General features: G+C 41.1%; 1 protein-coding gene across 1 annotated transcript in view; it reads right to left on the bottom strand.

Moving 5' to 3' along the window:
* Nucleotides 1-1,327: 1,327 nt before the first annotated feature.
* The window catches only part of maml3 (mastermind-like transcriptional coactivator 3), a 148,160-nt gene continuing 132,091 nt past the window's right edge, over nt 1,328-17,396 (bottom strand). Inside the window, exons 3-5 of the mRNA XM_060873011.1 lie at nt 12,973-13,239; nt 10,302-10,395; nt 1,328-5,661 (exon numbers count right to left, since the gene is read on the bottom strand). Coding sequence (XP_060728994.1) covers nt 4,688-5,661; nt 10,302-10,395; nt 12,973-13,239 — 1,335 coding nt within the window. The 3' untranslated portion in view covers nt 1,328-4,687. The remainder of the gene's footprint in view (nt 5,662-10,301; nt 10,396-12,972; nt 13,240-17,396) is intronic.

Raw genomic sequence — 17,396 nt, 5'->3', positions numbered from 1 at the left:
AACAAATTCTTACATGCTGGTCTTAAGCACATAACACCTTCTATAGCTTTATTTATTGTTGTACATATACTGACATATTGATCTGTTCTTGTTGCTTTGCACATATTTCTACTATTTGCACTTCTGGTAGAAAATAAACAGCATTTGGTTGCTATGTACCTGTACTATGCAATTACTATAAAGTTGTCTGTCTGTCTATTTATTTGTATGTATGTATGTATGTATGTCTGCCTGCCTGCCTGTCGGTCTGTCTGTCTGTATGTACAGTATATCTGTCTGTCTGTCTGTCTATCCAACAGTCAATGTATTTATCTGTCTGTATGTGTGTCTGTCTGTATGTATGTATGTATGTATGTATGTATGTATGTATGTATGTATGTATGTATGTCTGTCTGTCACCTGACATAATAGACCTTGTTATAACTACATTGAATCTCCTGGATACATTATTGCATTTTTGACCATATGGTACACAGTAAGAGAAGGAAATGGTTTATAATCACACTCTCCAGTGTCACCCAGTTAAGGATGAGGTTCACTTTTGAGTTTGGTTCCTCTCATGGTTTCCTCCTCATGCCACCTCGAGGAGTTCCTCTGGCTTCCTCATTAGGGATTACCTGCTATTCTGAATAACTATATTTAATTGTAAAGCTATATAGCTGTAAAGAACTGCACAAATAGAATTGAATAGAAGAGAGGATTATTATCAGGGTATTTGTGACTTAGTTGACTGAGTGTTCAATTTCTTGAGTTTCCTGCTTTTATGAGACTGGCCTGACTGGTACAGGGAGCAGACCGTGGAGAATTTATCCGTAAATGCTAAATAGACAACATCCTACAGCTTCAGCGAATCAATTGACACATTTTCATTTCTGTAGTAACAAGGGACTGCCATGTCAGACACTCCACAGAACTGCATTAAAAGAACACATTCATATAAACATGTGGTTTATATTACAGTAAACACTAATGTTCTAGAACAGCAGCTCTAATAGTAATTAACACATTTTGACCAATAATTTTTTTATTTAATGAATAGTATGCATCCTTCAACCGTATTTCAGAAATATATCATTTATAACAAGCAGCACCAGACACTTTGACAGATATAAGGTCTTCTTAGATCAGCGTTGTTGCCCTTTGAGTGCTACCTGCTCGGGGTTGCCCCAGCGGAACAGCCGAGCCGTACATTTGATTTTGACACAGGTTTTACGCAGAATGCTGTTCTTAAAGCAACCTTCCCATTTTATTCAGGCTTGAGATTGGTATGGAGAGTTAACCTCTCAGCGGATGGGTCGGTTTCCTGCCCAGGAATGGAACCCGTGCCACATCGGTGAGAGCAGGACCCTGCTGCTGGACGACCAGGAACATCATCTTAGATCAAAGTAAGAAGTAATATTAAGAGCTCAAACATCTCAGACTTTCTGAAATGTTATTAAATGGCTCCAAATTTTAAAATGTCATACCTTGGTATCAGCAGCTTTACATAATTAAAATATAATGCCATTTATAAAAATTACTTGACCTTAAAACTAATCTGTCTGCTTTTACATTTTAAGACGAAGCAGACATTTTCTCTGTCTTTGTCTTTTTCTTTTCCTGCCCATCATATTCCCAAGCTTTTTGGCTGCAGGTGGAACAAGTCAAGGAGAGCACGTTTCATTTAATAGGATCAGCGAGAAAACTCTCTTTATTGTATTTTTCTGAAAAACAAACAAACAAATAAAAAAAAAAAAATTCTTCCTTTTTGTAAGTCTCTGCTGTTAACATTTTTCGTAACTATGTACAAGGGAAGATAGTAAAAGCACTGCATTAGGTACAGCTCGAAATTCTCCATCTAGAGAAAAAAAAATCCCTTCGAAATAAAACTCAGAGAAGGTTTACATTACCCATTAGTAGTAAGACATTGTCTGAAGTGCAATGGTATAGCTTAGGATGAGTTTAAAAGTGGAAGAAGAAAAAAAAAAAAAAAGAAATAAAAATACTCTATCTTCAACAGTTATATCTTTACAGAAAGTAGAGACACACTTTTCTGGTGTATTTAAAGCAGTAGAAACATATTTACATATAGCCATTCTCATATATTTATATATTTATATATATATATAATATTTATATAGAATCTTTTTTTTTCATCACATATATATATATATAATCAGCACCAGTACAAAATAAAAGCTGAAAAGACAACATCATCATCGATGACTGACGGAAATAACAGAACAGAACAGAACAGACGATACGTTGCGTGTGTGACTTGGTCCCGGAGAAGTTGAGATATAAGGAGGAAGAGGATGGAGAGAGCAGGGAATTCATGGTTATTACAATAGTAAGAGCAATACTGTAACACTTTCACCGTCCTGAAACTCTGCAGACGTGGCGCATGGTTCCTCCTTCAGATAACAACAACGAGATGAAACGAAAATAGACGCAGTCGGCGTATTATATTCCTCAGAGACTTAAGACAATCAGGCTGGATTGAAAGACTTACTAGGTCACTGAATACAGGACCGATCTGCAATGTGTTTATTTTTTGTTATTTCTGTGACATTTTAACATCAGTCAAGGAAAAAACAGTCAGAATTTATATTCATAAATCATCATAACTGTGCTTATGATGGTAGGAATTGGATAAATAGTAAAAGTCAATAAAAAAAAAAAAAGTCTTATTAACTCAAATACTATTTTACTAAATCGAAATTAATTATGAATCTGTGACAAGCAGGACTGCTGACGCTCACTTAGATAATCTGTCGTAATAGTGAAAACATGGGATTGTAATTTGAGGAGAAATTTATTTACGGTTTGAAACGGTTTCATTTTCAAATTATTGTCATTAGTCTTTAATGTAATTTATTTAAGATGTTTAAAATGACGTTATTGTGAAAATTATTTAGTTACTAGTGTTGATAAATGTAGTCATTAATTAAGTCATTTTTCAGTAATCCTGGTCAGAGTCATGGTGGAAATACATCACGGATGAAACGCCGGTCTGGAGTAATTTAGTGTAGCTCATCCTCCTGCTCTATGTTTTTAGGGAGGATGGACATACTGGAGAACCAGAAAAAAAACCCAGATGCAGATGGAAGAACACGCAAATCACCACCTCGACTGTAACCCGAGCTCAGGATCGATTTTGTAGCTTCATTGTTTATTGCTAAGCATTTTTTGGTGAGATTTCAAATATAGACACACCATTAATAATTTTTACTACAGTCACCATTTAACCTACTCTGTAATTACTTTGAAATTTTGTTTCCGTCACATTCTAAAGTTTACAGAAGTTACAAAACCTAAATATGAAATTTCCAACAAAAAAACGATTGTTTGTTGATTGTTACCAAATGATTGTTACCAAATTTATGGAGCGCTATAAGCACAGTTATAAAGTTTTATGAATATAGCCTTCATGGTCCGTGTCATCTCCGAACAGTCTTTTCTCCCATCGCAGGTTGGTCGTAAAGAACGTACTGACGCTAACTGATGGCTTTCTGCTCTGAGTGAAGTCAGGTGATGACGCTGCGTCAAAGCCGACAGAGCAAAACACGTTAAGAACTTGTTTTATATAAACTATTCAATTTATTCAAACTAATCATGTATCAATCTGATACTTAACATCAGATTATAGTTTATCAGAAGAAAAGTATTTCTACCCAAGCTCTTAGTTCCTTAACGCTCAGCTTTATGCTTTGAATTAAACGCATCTGTCAAATGAATAAAAGGAAAAAAGCATTTTTTTTTTCGTGAACTTAGAAAGCGATCAGACAAGTGATCGTTCTTGTGTTCACACTGCTATGTGAAAGCCTTTCTAACTGCCACAAGTCACTTGTAGAAGCTGTTATTTTCGAAGGTTGGATCTAATCTGTGTGTTTGGCTGCACGTTACTTTAGAGGACTGTGTGTTTCTGGCCCATGTGGGAGAGACGATGCCATGCTTGTGTTCCTAGCTGCCATATGACTTACAAGAAAACATAATGTTCTCCAGCCTTCAGATTTTAGGTGGAGAGACAAATTTGTAGCTGCCAAGTCTCTTCGATTAGTTAAAGCACACAAACACTGGTGATGCATGTGCTGAGAGTAAAGACTGTGAGGTGTTTAGCGATGATGTTTGCAGAGAGAATGCAGTGGAAGTGGAACTGCTGGCTCTTTGAATCACTATCAGAGCAAAGGGAACTGTTGGTGATGGTGCTGTTGTTTTTTTTTTTGTTTTTTTTTAATTTTTTTTTTTTAAAAACACTCTCACACATTTCAGAATTCATCATTGACTAAACAGACAGAGTTGAGAGTAAAAACCAACATCTGGTCTAAACACTGGGGAAAAAATCTTTCTATTTCACAATTAATTTAGGTTTTACACTGTCGTTCCTAAAAGGTCTTGAAAAGATGACGAAGAAAAGATGACGAAGGACGCAAGACGAAGTCTAAAGAGACTTGGCTTCTAGCTAGAATCAGAGCTTAGAGATTGTTGGTTTAAATATAGTGACATCACACATACAATACACAACATGTAATAATTTTCCCATTATATTAAATGGTACCAATAAACCAAAAATAATAAAAAAAAAAAAAACAAAAACACGCCGTCTAGAAATGATTTTCATTTTCCTTTTTGATGGAGAAAAAAAAAAAAAAAAAACTTTTCTGGTCCATCTCAAAGGTCCCCCACCCCCAAACAATTTCTACATTGGCTATTGGCTGGGGAAAAATTCCTCCATCCAACCGTCCGTTGAGTCCAGCTCTGCACTTTCTGACAGGCCAAACGAGACCCCACTCCCGGTCCCTGATTGGCCAGCATAATTGTAACCCAAGTCTTGACTTGATGTCCGTTGGTAGCCTTGTGACTGCCCGCTTGTCATATAGGCCCCTCCGCCTGGTCCTGCCCCTGCCATGGCCTGTGTGGAGCCCTGTCCGAAAGCAGCCATGTTGGGTACAGCCTGACCCATACCCGACATTGCCATTCCCCGTGGCTGAGTGGTCCTTGGTTGGCCTGCCATGTGAGGCATCATAGGTCCACCCATGCTTGCTGGGTTTATGGCCCGTGGGTCTACCATGCCCTGACCACCCATACCTTGGCTGAAATGCTGCTTGGGCATCCTTGATGGCTGCCCGCCTTGCATGACGTATGCAGGGTTACTGTTAAATGCAACCATCTCGTTTGTAGTCCTTCCACTCATGGCCTGCATATTCTGCTGCTGCTGCTGCTGCTGGGGCCATACCTGACCTCCCGCTCCCATCATGCTTTGCAGTCTCTGAGCTTGGGCTTTGGCCATTGGCTGCCCAGCCTGCTTCATCTGCTGTTGAGAGAGGGCAGGGTTCATCATCATGCCCTGCCCATATCCACTTCCAGCTCCACCCCCCACCATTCCCTGGGCGCCCGTGCCCGCAGGTCTCTGTGCCATGGCCATGCCAGCCTGGTTGGGGTGATGCTGTGGCTGGAGCATCGGACCCATCCCCGAGTTCATGCCCTGGTACATGGCTGCCTGCGTCCCTGCCTGGCTTCCATAGGCCATGCTCATCTCGCCCTGAGTGGGCATGGGACCAGCATTCTGAACTGGTGCCATCTGTAGCATGCCTTGGTTCTGCTGCTGTTGCTGCTGTAGGAGGCGAGCGTTCCTCATGCTCTGAATCGCCTGGTTCCTTGCCGCCATCTCCTGCTGTGTGCCTACCCAAGCACAGAAAAAAACATTAGATCATATTTAGAAGAATATTATATTAATACTTATACCTTAATACCAAATACCACTAACTCTGTATTGAAAGCTCCTGGGGTCCAATTAAAGCTCAACTGTATAAAACTATAACTGCTTAGCAATGTGTAAAATTCCTCAATAAGTAAAGAAAGAGAAAACCAAGATTGGTAATTCAACTCTGCATGAAACACACAGGCGCATGCATGGCAAATCAGCAGCGCAGTCATGTAATGCGATGCATGGGGCTTCTGTATTCATTTGGAAAGGCTCCATCAATCCTGATAGTCCATTCCAATCCAGACTGAAATTGTGCAGGGAAATTTGGGAGGAGGGCAAGTTGCCATGACAACAGGCAATGTGAGGGAGAAAGTTCAGTGCTGCCAATAAATATATAAAGAAATAAACAAGCAAACAAGCAAACAGAGGCAGCTGATGTTTTGAAGAGAGGATGCTGAGGGGATTGAGCAGAGGGCTGGAATTGAGCCTAGTGATAACTCCACGCTCGCTACTGCAGGAGAGTGAGCGAGTGAGTGAGAGAGAGAGAGAGAGAGAGAGAGAGAGAGAGAATGTATGTATGTATGTATGTATGTATGTATGTATGTATGTATGTATGTTTGCATTATTGATGTATTCTACTTAATAGACGTGTGAAAATACTAATGAAAATCACAGCTTATTATTCACTTATGTCGTCAAGGGTATTTTTAGAAAGTACAATATAAATAAGACGGGTATGTAGACGGGAATGTGGAATGTTAGGACCTAGGTCTTGAGAGCTAAACAGGTTATAATTGTGAAGTTATATGTCTTCTTTGAGGCTAAATCCATTGTGAGTCAAGTGAATTGAGCTCAAGAGAATGACAAAGTCAACCAAACAAACACCTTAAAACTTGAGACTTTTGCTTGTATTAATAATAATAGGCTTTAATTATAAATGGTTGCTGGTTAATGTTTTACAATCCTGACCAAACTGGCTAATGTCCCAGTGAAAGAGGTTTATCCTCTGTAACCTCAGTCTCGGTTAGTGTGGTTAGTCACAGTGACGGAGGCGTGGCCTCTGTGCCTGTCAGTCCCAGTGATGAAGGCGTGGCCTCTGTGCCTGTCAGTCCCAGTGATAAAGGCGTGGCCTCTGTGCCTGTCAGTCCCAGTGATGAAGGCGTGGCCTCTGTGCCTGTCAGTCCCAGTGATAAAGGCGTGGCCTCTGTGCCTGTCAGTCCCAGTGATGAAGGCGTGGCCTCTGTGCCTGTCAGTCCCAGTGATAAAGGCGTGGCCTCTGTGCCTGTCAGTCCCAGTGATGAAGGCGTGGCCTTTGTGTCTGTCAGTCCCAGTGTTGAATGCGTGGGCTCTGTGCCTGTCAGTCCCAGTGTTGAATGCGTGGGCTCTGTGCCTGTCAGTCCCAGTGTTGAATGCGTGGGCTCTGTGCCTGTCAGTCCCAGTGATAAAGGCGTGGGCTCTGTGCCTGTCAGTCCCAGTGTTGAATGCGTGGGCTCTGTGCCTGTCAGTCCCAGTGTTGAATGCGTGGGCTCTGTGCCTGTCAGTCCCAGTGTTGAATGCGTGGCCTCTGTGCCTGTCAGTCCCAGTGTTGAATGCGTGGGCTCTGTGCCTGTCAGTCCCAGTGATAAAGGCGTGGCCTCTGTGCCTGTCAGTCCCAGTGATAAAGGTGTGGCCTCTGTGCCTGTCAGTCCCAGTGATAAAGGCGTGGCCTCTGTGCCTGTCAGTCCCAGTGATGAAGGCGTGGCCTCTGTGCCTGTCAGTCCCAGTGATAAAGGCGTGGCCTCTGTGCCTGTCAGTCCCAGTGATGAAGGCGTGGGCTCTGCACATGTCAGTCCTTGTATAGGGGGCAGCGGTAGCTTCAGTGGTTATGGTTCTATGTTGTTGAACAGAAGACTGGGGTTCAAAAGTTTTTTTGTCTAGATTCATACATTAGATCACTGATCGAATAGGGAGATGCACACTGCAATCATATTTCACAATTCAACTTTCATTTAGAGGGATGTACTGTAACTAATAGCTTGACTGTGAAAGACCTGTGTGTTATATTAGACAGCAACTTGTCTTTTGAAAAACATATCGCCCATACTACAAAAACAGACTTCTTCCACCTTAAAAATATTTGCAAGCTAAGAAACGTCCTATCTGTATCTGATGCTGAGAAGCTACTTCATGCATTCATGACCTCTAGACTAGACTATTGTAATGCATTACTAGGTGGTTGTCATTCATCTTTAATTAATCGGCTACAGTTAGTCCAGAATGCAGCTGCCGGAGTTCTCACTAGGACAAGAAAGTATGACCATATAACCCCAATTCTATCATCTCTACACTCTACACTCTCTACAATTCTATCATCTCTACACTACACTACACTCTACACTTACACTATAAACTGCTTCTACTTAAATACATGAAATAAACCATAAATGGTTTAGCTCCCATGTATCTAACTAGTCTTCTAACACGTTACAATCCTTCACGTTCTCTGAGATCACAAAACTCAGGACTTCTGATAGTTCCCAGAATATCTAAGTCTACTAAAGGCGGTAGAGGGTTTTCTTATTTAGCTCCCAATCTTTAGAATAGTCTTCCTGATAGTGTTCGGGGCTCAGACACACTTTCCCAGTTTAAACGTAGATTAAAAACTCATCATTTTAGTCAGGCGTACACATAATACATCCCATAATATTGTGCTCTATTACATCTGACCAAATGCACATTATCATCTAGTGCTTGCGAATATTATGAACAGCAGCTACGTTAATCCCTCTACACTCCTTCTCTCTTTCTACCCATCCCGAGGCATCCAGAAATTGTACCAGCTCCGATCGCCTTCCGTGCGACGAAGATTTTGGACCTCCACTGAGATGAGGCAGACTCTGTAAGAATCCTGAGGCATCTAGAGATCTACCAGCTCCAGTTGGACTCTGTGATACTAAAGAGGAGATGCCAACTCCATGTGATCTTTTGCATCAATACAACATTTGTCAGACTGTATATTTATAATCACACCCTCCAGTGTCACAGATATGAGGATGAAGTTCCCCTTTGAGTCTGGTTCCTCTCAAGGTTTCTTCCTTCCGTTTTCTTTGCCACAGAGTCACCTCAGACTTGCACATTAGGGGATAAATACAAATACATTTACATATATCTAATATTAATCTTGAATCTTGTATTCTATTAATCTTTATATTATTCTTTATATTAAACTTTTGTTCTATGTTTTTGTTCTGTAAAGCTGCTTTGAGACAATGTCAATTGTAAAAAGCGCTATACAAATAAACTTGAATTGAATAGAATTGAATTGAATATTGTCTCAGAAAGACAGATACACACCCTAAAACTCTCCTACTATAGAGGTGGCACAAAACTGTATTAAGTGTGTTGGCTTGATTATTCCTGCAGTGTATAATAACATTTGTCCAGATTTTAGTCATGAAGTCAGTATAGACTTACGCTGAAGCTTACCCTGATTACAGGGTGAAGACTGGACAGAAATGCTCATTTGCAGCTAACGAACATTGTGCCACATTCGACAAACCTGAACATGTCTAATGTGAGAAACATACTCCCCAGGTCCCATTCCCACTGATGGCTCTGACTAAGAGGGTATTTCCCATCGGATCTACATCTAACATGGTTGCCATAGCAACGTGACAGAACAATCAATAGACACACTTCTCATTGGTGTGTGTGTGTGTGTGTGTATGGGTTGAGTGGGGGTGGCAGGGGGATGTGCTTTCATACAGTTTTGCTGATGTGTTTGCTCCTGTATATATTGCTTGTGTTTGTGAAAGTGTGCATGAATGCTCATCTGTGTGTTAAGAGACTGGGAGTGCGAGTGTGTGTGAGTTTGCGAGCTCTCTCATTAGCTCAGGAGGAGGCAGGAGCAGTTGGGGCACTTGACAAAGTAGTAACTTGGAGACTAAGAGTGAATGATTTGCTGAGACAAAAGAGTAAAATAAGCAAATGAACTCTGCAATATTGCAAGAGAGCAACAGAACAATCTTCCCTACTCCAACATTATGTCACAAGGAACTTTGGCCACATGACCTTGGTCCTCTGATGTATTGAAAGGTGCAGAGTAAATATATTTTGTTAAAACCAAATATTTAAACAGTACGGCTATTAATAGTGACATTACGTGAAAGAAGTTCATTTCCAATTGGCACTTAAAACATGGGCCTCTCTGCTTGTCTCGAATTGTAGCCTATTCTGTGTGCCTTATGGTACACGAAACAGGTTGTACAGTGTTTATGTTCTATGTAGTAAGCACATGTATGCTACATGGATAACCGGTTTGTCCTCAGCATGAGCTTTTCTGTGTAAAGAAAGGAAGATAGGGTCTACGTAGCATAAAGCTAGCCAGAATTAGGTCAATATCAATGAAATCATTAATGGCACTGTTTTAATATAACGATGATACGAATTCAAATGCAACGAGTAGAGGTGAAGTTCTATATCTTTCAAGTCATTTTATAATATATAGAGCCCTAATATACAATTGCTCTTTATCCCTACAGAGTTTATGTACTAAACACACTGAAATGGGTATATGCATGTTAAGTGACAATGGATGAAATGGAATTGTGGAACTGTTTGCGTCTTTGTTTCTTACCTTGAAACTGTTGGAGAGGATACGGGTTTCTCTGTGCTTGACTCATTTGCCTCGGGAGATGCTGCTGCTGCTGCTGTTGCTGCTGCTGCTGTAACTGCAAACAAACACAGTGTCAGTGCACACGCATGTAAAGTACACACTTCACAACCGCAGCTACAGTTTAAAGTGCACGAAAGAGGAACAGGTGAGGTCATGTGAGAGAAAGGCTTCAACAATAACGTTAATGTAAATTCAGTGAAATGGTACAGATCCTTGGAGAAGTGTGCTAATTTTATTTGTGTGTTTCTCTGAGTGTGTGCTGTGTTGGTGGGCAAAACAGAACAATCTTTTCCCCAGAAGACAAAAACGTGTGATCATCGTCCAATATCAGTTAAGAGTCTATTTAGCAGCATAGACAGAAGAGAGAGAAAATTAAAACAGCAGGTGGTGTGTGTGCGTGTGTGTGTGTGTGTGCGCGTGTGTGTGCGTGTGTGTACACATTTGCTAACACGTTACTTTGATCTGTCTCAATTTAAGTGTGCTTAAATGGATGGTCTTTTTGTTAAAACATTACCGACATACAATAAAAAGAGTCATTTGGGTGTATTTAGGGATAAAATATGCAAAACACAAGCAGGAGAAACAAGAAAATGTAGAGATAAATATTCCGACGCCACTACAGTCTTTTCTGCAAGTATTTGTACGCTAATATTTCTCTTGTGTATTTCAAGAGCCTTGATCTAAACTAGACCAGACTATTAGGTTAAAGTACAGAAAACCTGCTTTAATGTGATGACACAATGTGTAATTGCATATGAGAGGAATCCTATTCTTTTTACTTTTTATTCATGAGAGCAAATTATCGAAATATGAACTATTCTGTACCCTAAAGCCATCACTAAACTCTTTGTACCTGTGTATCATCACTGGTCATATGTCGGTCCTGTTCCTGCCGTTCCTTTGAGGGCTTTAACCTCATTACCAACATATCAATATGAATCAATTTTGCTGTAGATCAGAGCCAAAACAACACAAGACAGCGTCACTACCCCAGCTCCGTCCTCAGCTGTTCAACAAACCGAATTACGGTCACTAGTCTAGACCCGAAATCGCCATCAGGGTTATAGCAAATCCACTAGCCTTGACCTCAGTTTCTGCTCACCGGATGCTTTGAGATTTTCACACTATTCTGGAGAGTGAACAGAAGACCAGAGCTAATTTTCTTAACTAAAGCTCTTTCTGCATGACTGTATGCACTCTACTATGCCACCTGACTGCTGGTATGGATGTGCAGGTGTACAGGTGTTCCTACTAGTGGCCAGTAAGTGTATTACAAAACTATGAATGGCGACATATACTGTACACTCACTCACTTTAAAAAGAACACACACACACCGGCTCATTTATGTTATTGTAAACTATGCAGATGCACATCAAGAACTTCGGTTAACCTTCACATCAAACACCAGAATGAGGGAAAATAACCAGAAAGACAGGAAGTCTATAGTAACTCATATAATCACACTTTACAACCATGGAGAGCAGAAAAGCATTTCAAGTGTATCGAATCTTCAGCAGGTTTTACTCCTGACAGCCAAGAACAAGAGTCTGAGGATATCATGTGCACAGGCTCACTTAACCCAGACAGGGAAAAGACCAGGTCATTTTTCCCCCCTAATCTTTAACTCTCTATTTTCAGTAAGTTTGTGTCCATAACAGCCTTAGACTCTTGTTTTTGGCTGTCAGGAGTGGATCCTGATGTGTTCTATTGCTCTTGTAGCTCATCCACTTCATCAAGGTCCACTGTTTTGTGCACGCTGAGATGCTTTTCTGCTCTACATGATTGTAAAGGGTGATTATTTAAGTTACTACATCTTTTCTGGCAGCTCAAACCAATCTGTCCGTCTGTTTTCCTCTGACCTCTTTTATCAACATGGTGCTTCCATCCATAAAACTGTCGCTCACTCAGTGTTTTTCATACCATTCTGTGTGAAAATCCCAGGATATCAGCAGTTTCTGAAAAGCTCAAACCAGCCCATCTGGTACCAACCACCATGCCACGATAAAAGCCACTGTGATCACTTTCCCTTATTCTGATGTTTGATGCGAGCATTAACTGAACCTGTATCTGTGTGATTTTACTCTTTGTGCTGCCGCCACATGATTAACAGTGGACAAGTGCTCATTTCTGCAGGTATTTAATCAGTCAAAGTGGATGATGAGCGTATGTCTGATATGATCAGGGAAAGTTCTCTAGTCCGAAATGACCTGGAACCACTTCAGTAACTCAAAGCACTTTAGTTTGGGTTGTAGCACATTTCTACATGCTTTACTCAAGTGAACATTGCTGATTGGTTAGTGCTTCAATACCTAATGTTAATTTTACCTTTTAGGTTTTTGCAGCAATAACATACTGTGCATTTTGTAAAAAGTCTATCGACCTGCTTCTAATGACAAGCATAAAAACTAATACAACTTTAATCTCAACCTTCTCCATGTTCATGATGTTTCTGTAATTTTTGTGCCATTTTGCTGTCACAGTTCCTGCAGCGATACCAGACATTTGTTCGACTGTTTACTTCTTATTTATGAAAGCCCTCAAATTCTTTATTTTTAATCTTGGAGATGTGTCTGACACTGAAGGTGGTCTGAGGAAAAGTTGCTGCCTGTGAGAGGTGGACATGCCACATACCTGCTCCGCCAGTAGGTGGTGGTGCTGCTGTTGTCTCTGTTCCCGCAGGAGCTGAACTTTATGCTGCTCCATCAGGTGAAGCTGAACCCTCTTCTCCTGCTCCATAGCCATCATCTGCTTCATCATGGCTGCTTGCTGCTGCTGCTGGTTGCCCAGGTAACCACCTGGCCCCGCCCCATTAGGGCCAGCCGAGGGCACACCTCCTGGACCTCCGTGAGGGGGTTGGACACCTCCAGCCTGGCGCGGCATCCCGACCATGCCCTGCTCCTGGAAAAGAAGAAAGACATATGTGATAAGAACTCCATGAAAAAAGGCAGCAACTGAAAACGCAACCTGAAAAGAGAAAAAGATAAAAAAAAACAGATAGAAAACTGGACAATTCAATCAGCTGAAATAGAGTTTCATCGACTTTAAACACCTGGATGCATTTTGGGTCAAAAAGATCCATTGAACAAAATATCCATTTTACAACAGTGTATGCTTTTCCATCAAAGAACATGAACTGCTTTTATTTCACAAACATGATGTTAGGCTTATTCTGGGTTAAATAACTGATCTATAAATCTAACTAAACCCATTTAATTAGATACTTCAGAAGGATCTGACTAACTGAACCCTGCAGAATACAACACGTTTCACTGACGGCTGCAGAACATCCTGATTTTCCTGGATGACAGAAATAAAAGCTGCTTAAATGAAACGCCGTCATCCATTACACTACGGCTGGCGTTGTGTCCGTACTCTGCCCTGTTCGCTATGAAGCGTACTAGTGCTGTGTTTTATTCCTCTAATAACAGTGAATTACTAATCTGAACATTTTTTAGTTATTAAAGAGGGTCATATTTTTTATGCACTTACAGTTACATTCACTGTTAAAGAACGTTCATGAAACAAGGTAGTTCCTGTTAATATTATGTTATAGCAACTGTACACAGTTGATCCCTCACCAGCCTCTCCATTTTTTCTCTCTCTCTTGCTGTTAAGACTAAAAAATAAAGCTCCATCCATCCATCCATCCATCCATCGCTTATCCTACTGGGTCAGAGGGAACCTGAAGTCTATCCCAGTAGACTCGGGGACACAAGGCAGGGGACACCATGGACAGGATGCCAGTCTATCACACGGCACAATCGCATGCACACACACACACACACTCACACACTCACTCACACACACACACACACACACACACACACACACTACAGACATATTAGAGATGCCAGTCAGCCTACAGCACATGTCTTTGGACTGGAAGAGGAAACCTGAGTGCCCAGAGGAAACCCCCCTGCCTTGCCCAGCAGCCAGAGCTATTGTTACAGAAATTTAACCATCACTTGAACCAACTTAAATTGAATTTAAATGTCTGATATAATTAAATGATGTATATTGATGTATCATGTTTGGTTAGATTTAGAAGACAAAACGTTATGGTAACAAATCTTTACATTTAATAGTTTTATTACTAGATGGATTAGTCATTTGGTAAAACCATGTCTACAGTCTAACTGAATTTATTTCCCTTTGGTGTGATATAGAGTCAATATAGAGTCATTGTGTTTACAGGAAGCTAAATGTGAGTCGAAGGAGCACGAGGAGCAAATTTTGTCATACTGTACAAGTTGTTCTATATAATCGTGTATAATGTAGCTCCTCCTTTTCCAATATAGAGACTAAAGGCTTTAACTAAACAATAACGATACACACAGGCTTGAGCGGTGTCTGTCTGAGACATTAACTAGCTATCCAACTGCATGCTAGCGAGTATTACGTGGCTTTTTGTAGTGAAAGCATTTGATTAAATTTGCAGCTGGCTGATGAAATTAAACGTAAACACCGTCCAGGAATGCCTGCCTGAACAATGGACACAATTTCTTTAAGTAGTACAACAACTGAGCCTGAACCAACGTTGCGATAATTCCCAGAACAGCCGCCCTTTTAACCAATCGCTGCCATCATGATGTCATTGTGACTCCTCCCACTGGTGCGGTACAATTCAATTGCTGAAAATATCGAACATTTTGTGCAGTCAGCCAAAAGGAAATATTTAAATATTTAAAGGAAATATTACATAAATGACGTACGATCTCCAGAAATTCAGATGGTTTATTTTGTTTTCTTTAACAAGTTTTCCTGTATTTACGATGTCTAACAGCTGGAATTTAATAGTGAAAATTAAGGGCCTTGTTCAAGGGTCCAGCAGTGGCACTTTGGTGGTCCTAAGACTCCAATCAGAAGTCTGTTCCAAAGCACTTTAATATAGGAGTTAAAACTTTTTATAAAAATCGTTATACTCGCAGCCTTTTTGCTACACAGTGCAGCATTAAATCATTTCTAAAAACCCTGTGTGTATTTGACACACTACTGATATCCCATAATGCACTGCAATAGATTAGTGTCTGACCAATGCAGGCCTGTACAGGGAATAAGGCAGTTTTAGACTCAATGCAATGAATCATATAGAGAGGTGCAGCTTCATTTTGCTGTTTGCTTCAATAAATAATTGTGGCAGGAATTTTTCCGGTGCTGATGAATAAGGAGGTTCCTACTGATGGCATCAGATGACTGTAGCTGAAGAGAACAACACTGGGATCTTACTTCACGTTCATGTTCACTGCTTTGGAAGATCCTTGCATTTATCCTGTAATAATTAGTTTATAACACAGGCGTAAACGTTATATATAAGCGGAAATGTGCAAGCGTGTGTGTGTGAGATGGACGTTGACATAATAAGACCAGTGGGCTTCGATGTTGTATTGTTTGTTTGTGTGTGTTTGCTTTTTGGTATAATGATCTATCGGCTGTGCTTTAACTCCCGCTCCCTCTTTTCTGCATCTAAAAGCAGACAGTTCAGATTCGTCTAGTGATCGATCCGTGAAAACCTCCACTGAGGCTGCAGGATCTCCTCACTTAACCAGCCAGGCTGACAAAACGAGCACAGAGCAGGAGTGTGTGTGTTTGTGTGTGTGTGTGTGTGTGTGTGTGTGCGCGCATGTGTGGACAGATGAGGGCAGCGTTGCTCTATCTTCTCTCTCTCTCTCTCTCTCTCTCTCTCCCTCTGAATCGTCATATCTCTGTTTCTCCCACCTCCATGCCTATCTGGCAGTCATGCACGCCTTCTCGCTTTTCTCCGAGTCTCTCCCTCAATATCGCTGCTTATCTCTGTCCCCACACCCCCACTTCCTCCTTTACAACCCAAACTCTGTCATCCGTACTTTCCTCTCTACCTCTCTATCTCTCGCTCTCTCTTGCCCCCCCCCAACCTCCTCCCCCCTCACACTCGACGGCTTAATCACGAGTGCTGTAATATACATCGCCCTCTTCCTGCCTACTCCGTAATGTGTCTTGAGAGCGAACGAGGGAGAGACGTGGAAGGTAGAGAAACGAGGAAGACGAACAATACTGAGCTGAAGAAGAGAAAAGAGAAAGATGAAGCAATAAATAAAGACCTCATGGCGAGACACAGGAGAAAATAAAATGGATGGAGAAAGAGCCGAGGAAAGGCTGGAGAGAAACGACGACAAAAATGAAAATGATCCAAAACTAAGAGAGAAGGAAGGAGGAAATACAAACAAGAAGAGAGAAAGAATGGGGGAAAATAGAGAGATGCACAACCAGAAAAGGATAGATAGCCTTTTGTTTGCCGATGAGGAGATGAAATTAGTCAATGATATAAAGGAATGAATAAATATCTGAAAAAAATTGATTAGGAGGAGAAGATTAAATAAAGAGCTGAAAGAGGAGAGAAAATAGAGACAAGGGAAATGAAATGGACAGGAAAAGAGTGAATCCAGGAGAGAGAAAGAGAGTAAAATGTGAAATATAACATTTGAAGAACAAGAAAACTAAAGGGGTGTGTACAAAACAGAGAGGGGGAAAAAAGGAGTGAAAAGGATAGCAAAGAAAAAACAGAAAGGATAAGAAATAATACATAACTGAAAGAGAGGAAAGTAGAGAAATAAAGGGATCAAGGAATGAGAGAGAGCGAGAGAAAGAGAGAGAGAGAGAGAGAGAGAGAGAGAGAGAGAGCAGGTAGCCAGGCAACAGCGGCTGTAATGTTGAGCAGATGGTGCTCATAGGAGCCATGATGGACGACGGCGGGCGGCAGCCTCTAGCATGCGCACACACACACACACACACACACACACACACACACACACAGGAGGAAGGGAGTGAGAGTGTGACACGGGGGGAGTGTAAATAAAGTGCTGTGCCTCTTTTATTCTTTCCTATTCCTCTTTCTCTCGCTCTTCACCTCCATGCACCCACTAAACCCCCCTTCTCTTTGTTTTCACTCGCTCCACCTGGTCTATCGTTCATACAGTGGACACAGTGTTGCTCACTGCAAAGCAATACACACCCCATAGTGTGACACACACAAACACACACACCGGATCATATACAGTAGACTGGGTGCTATAACGCTG

The sequence above is a fragment of the Tachysurus vachellii genome, chromosome 6 (assembly GCF_030014155.1).
Source record: "Tachysurus vachellii isolate PV-2020 chromosome 6, HZAU_Pvac_v1, whole genome shotgun sequence".
Taxonomy (NCBI): Eukaryota; Metazoa; Chordata; class Actinopteri; order Siluriformes; family Bagridae; genus Tachysurus; species Tachysurus vachellii.
Note: the sequence above shows the minus strand (reverse complement) of the source record. Positions and strands in the feature narration are given on the sequence as shown.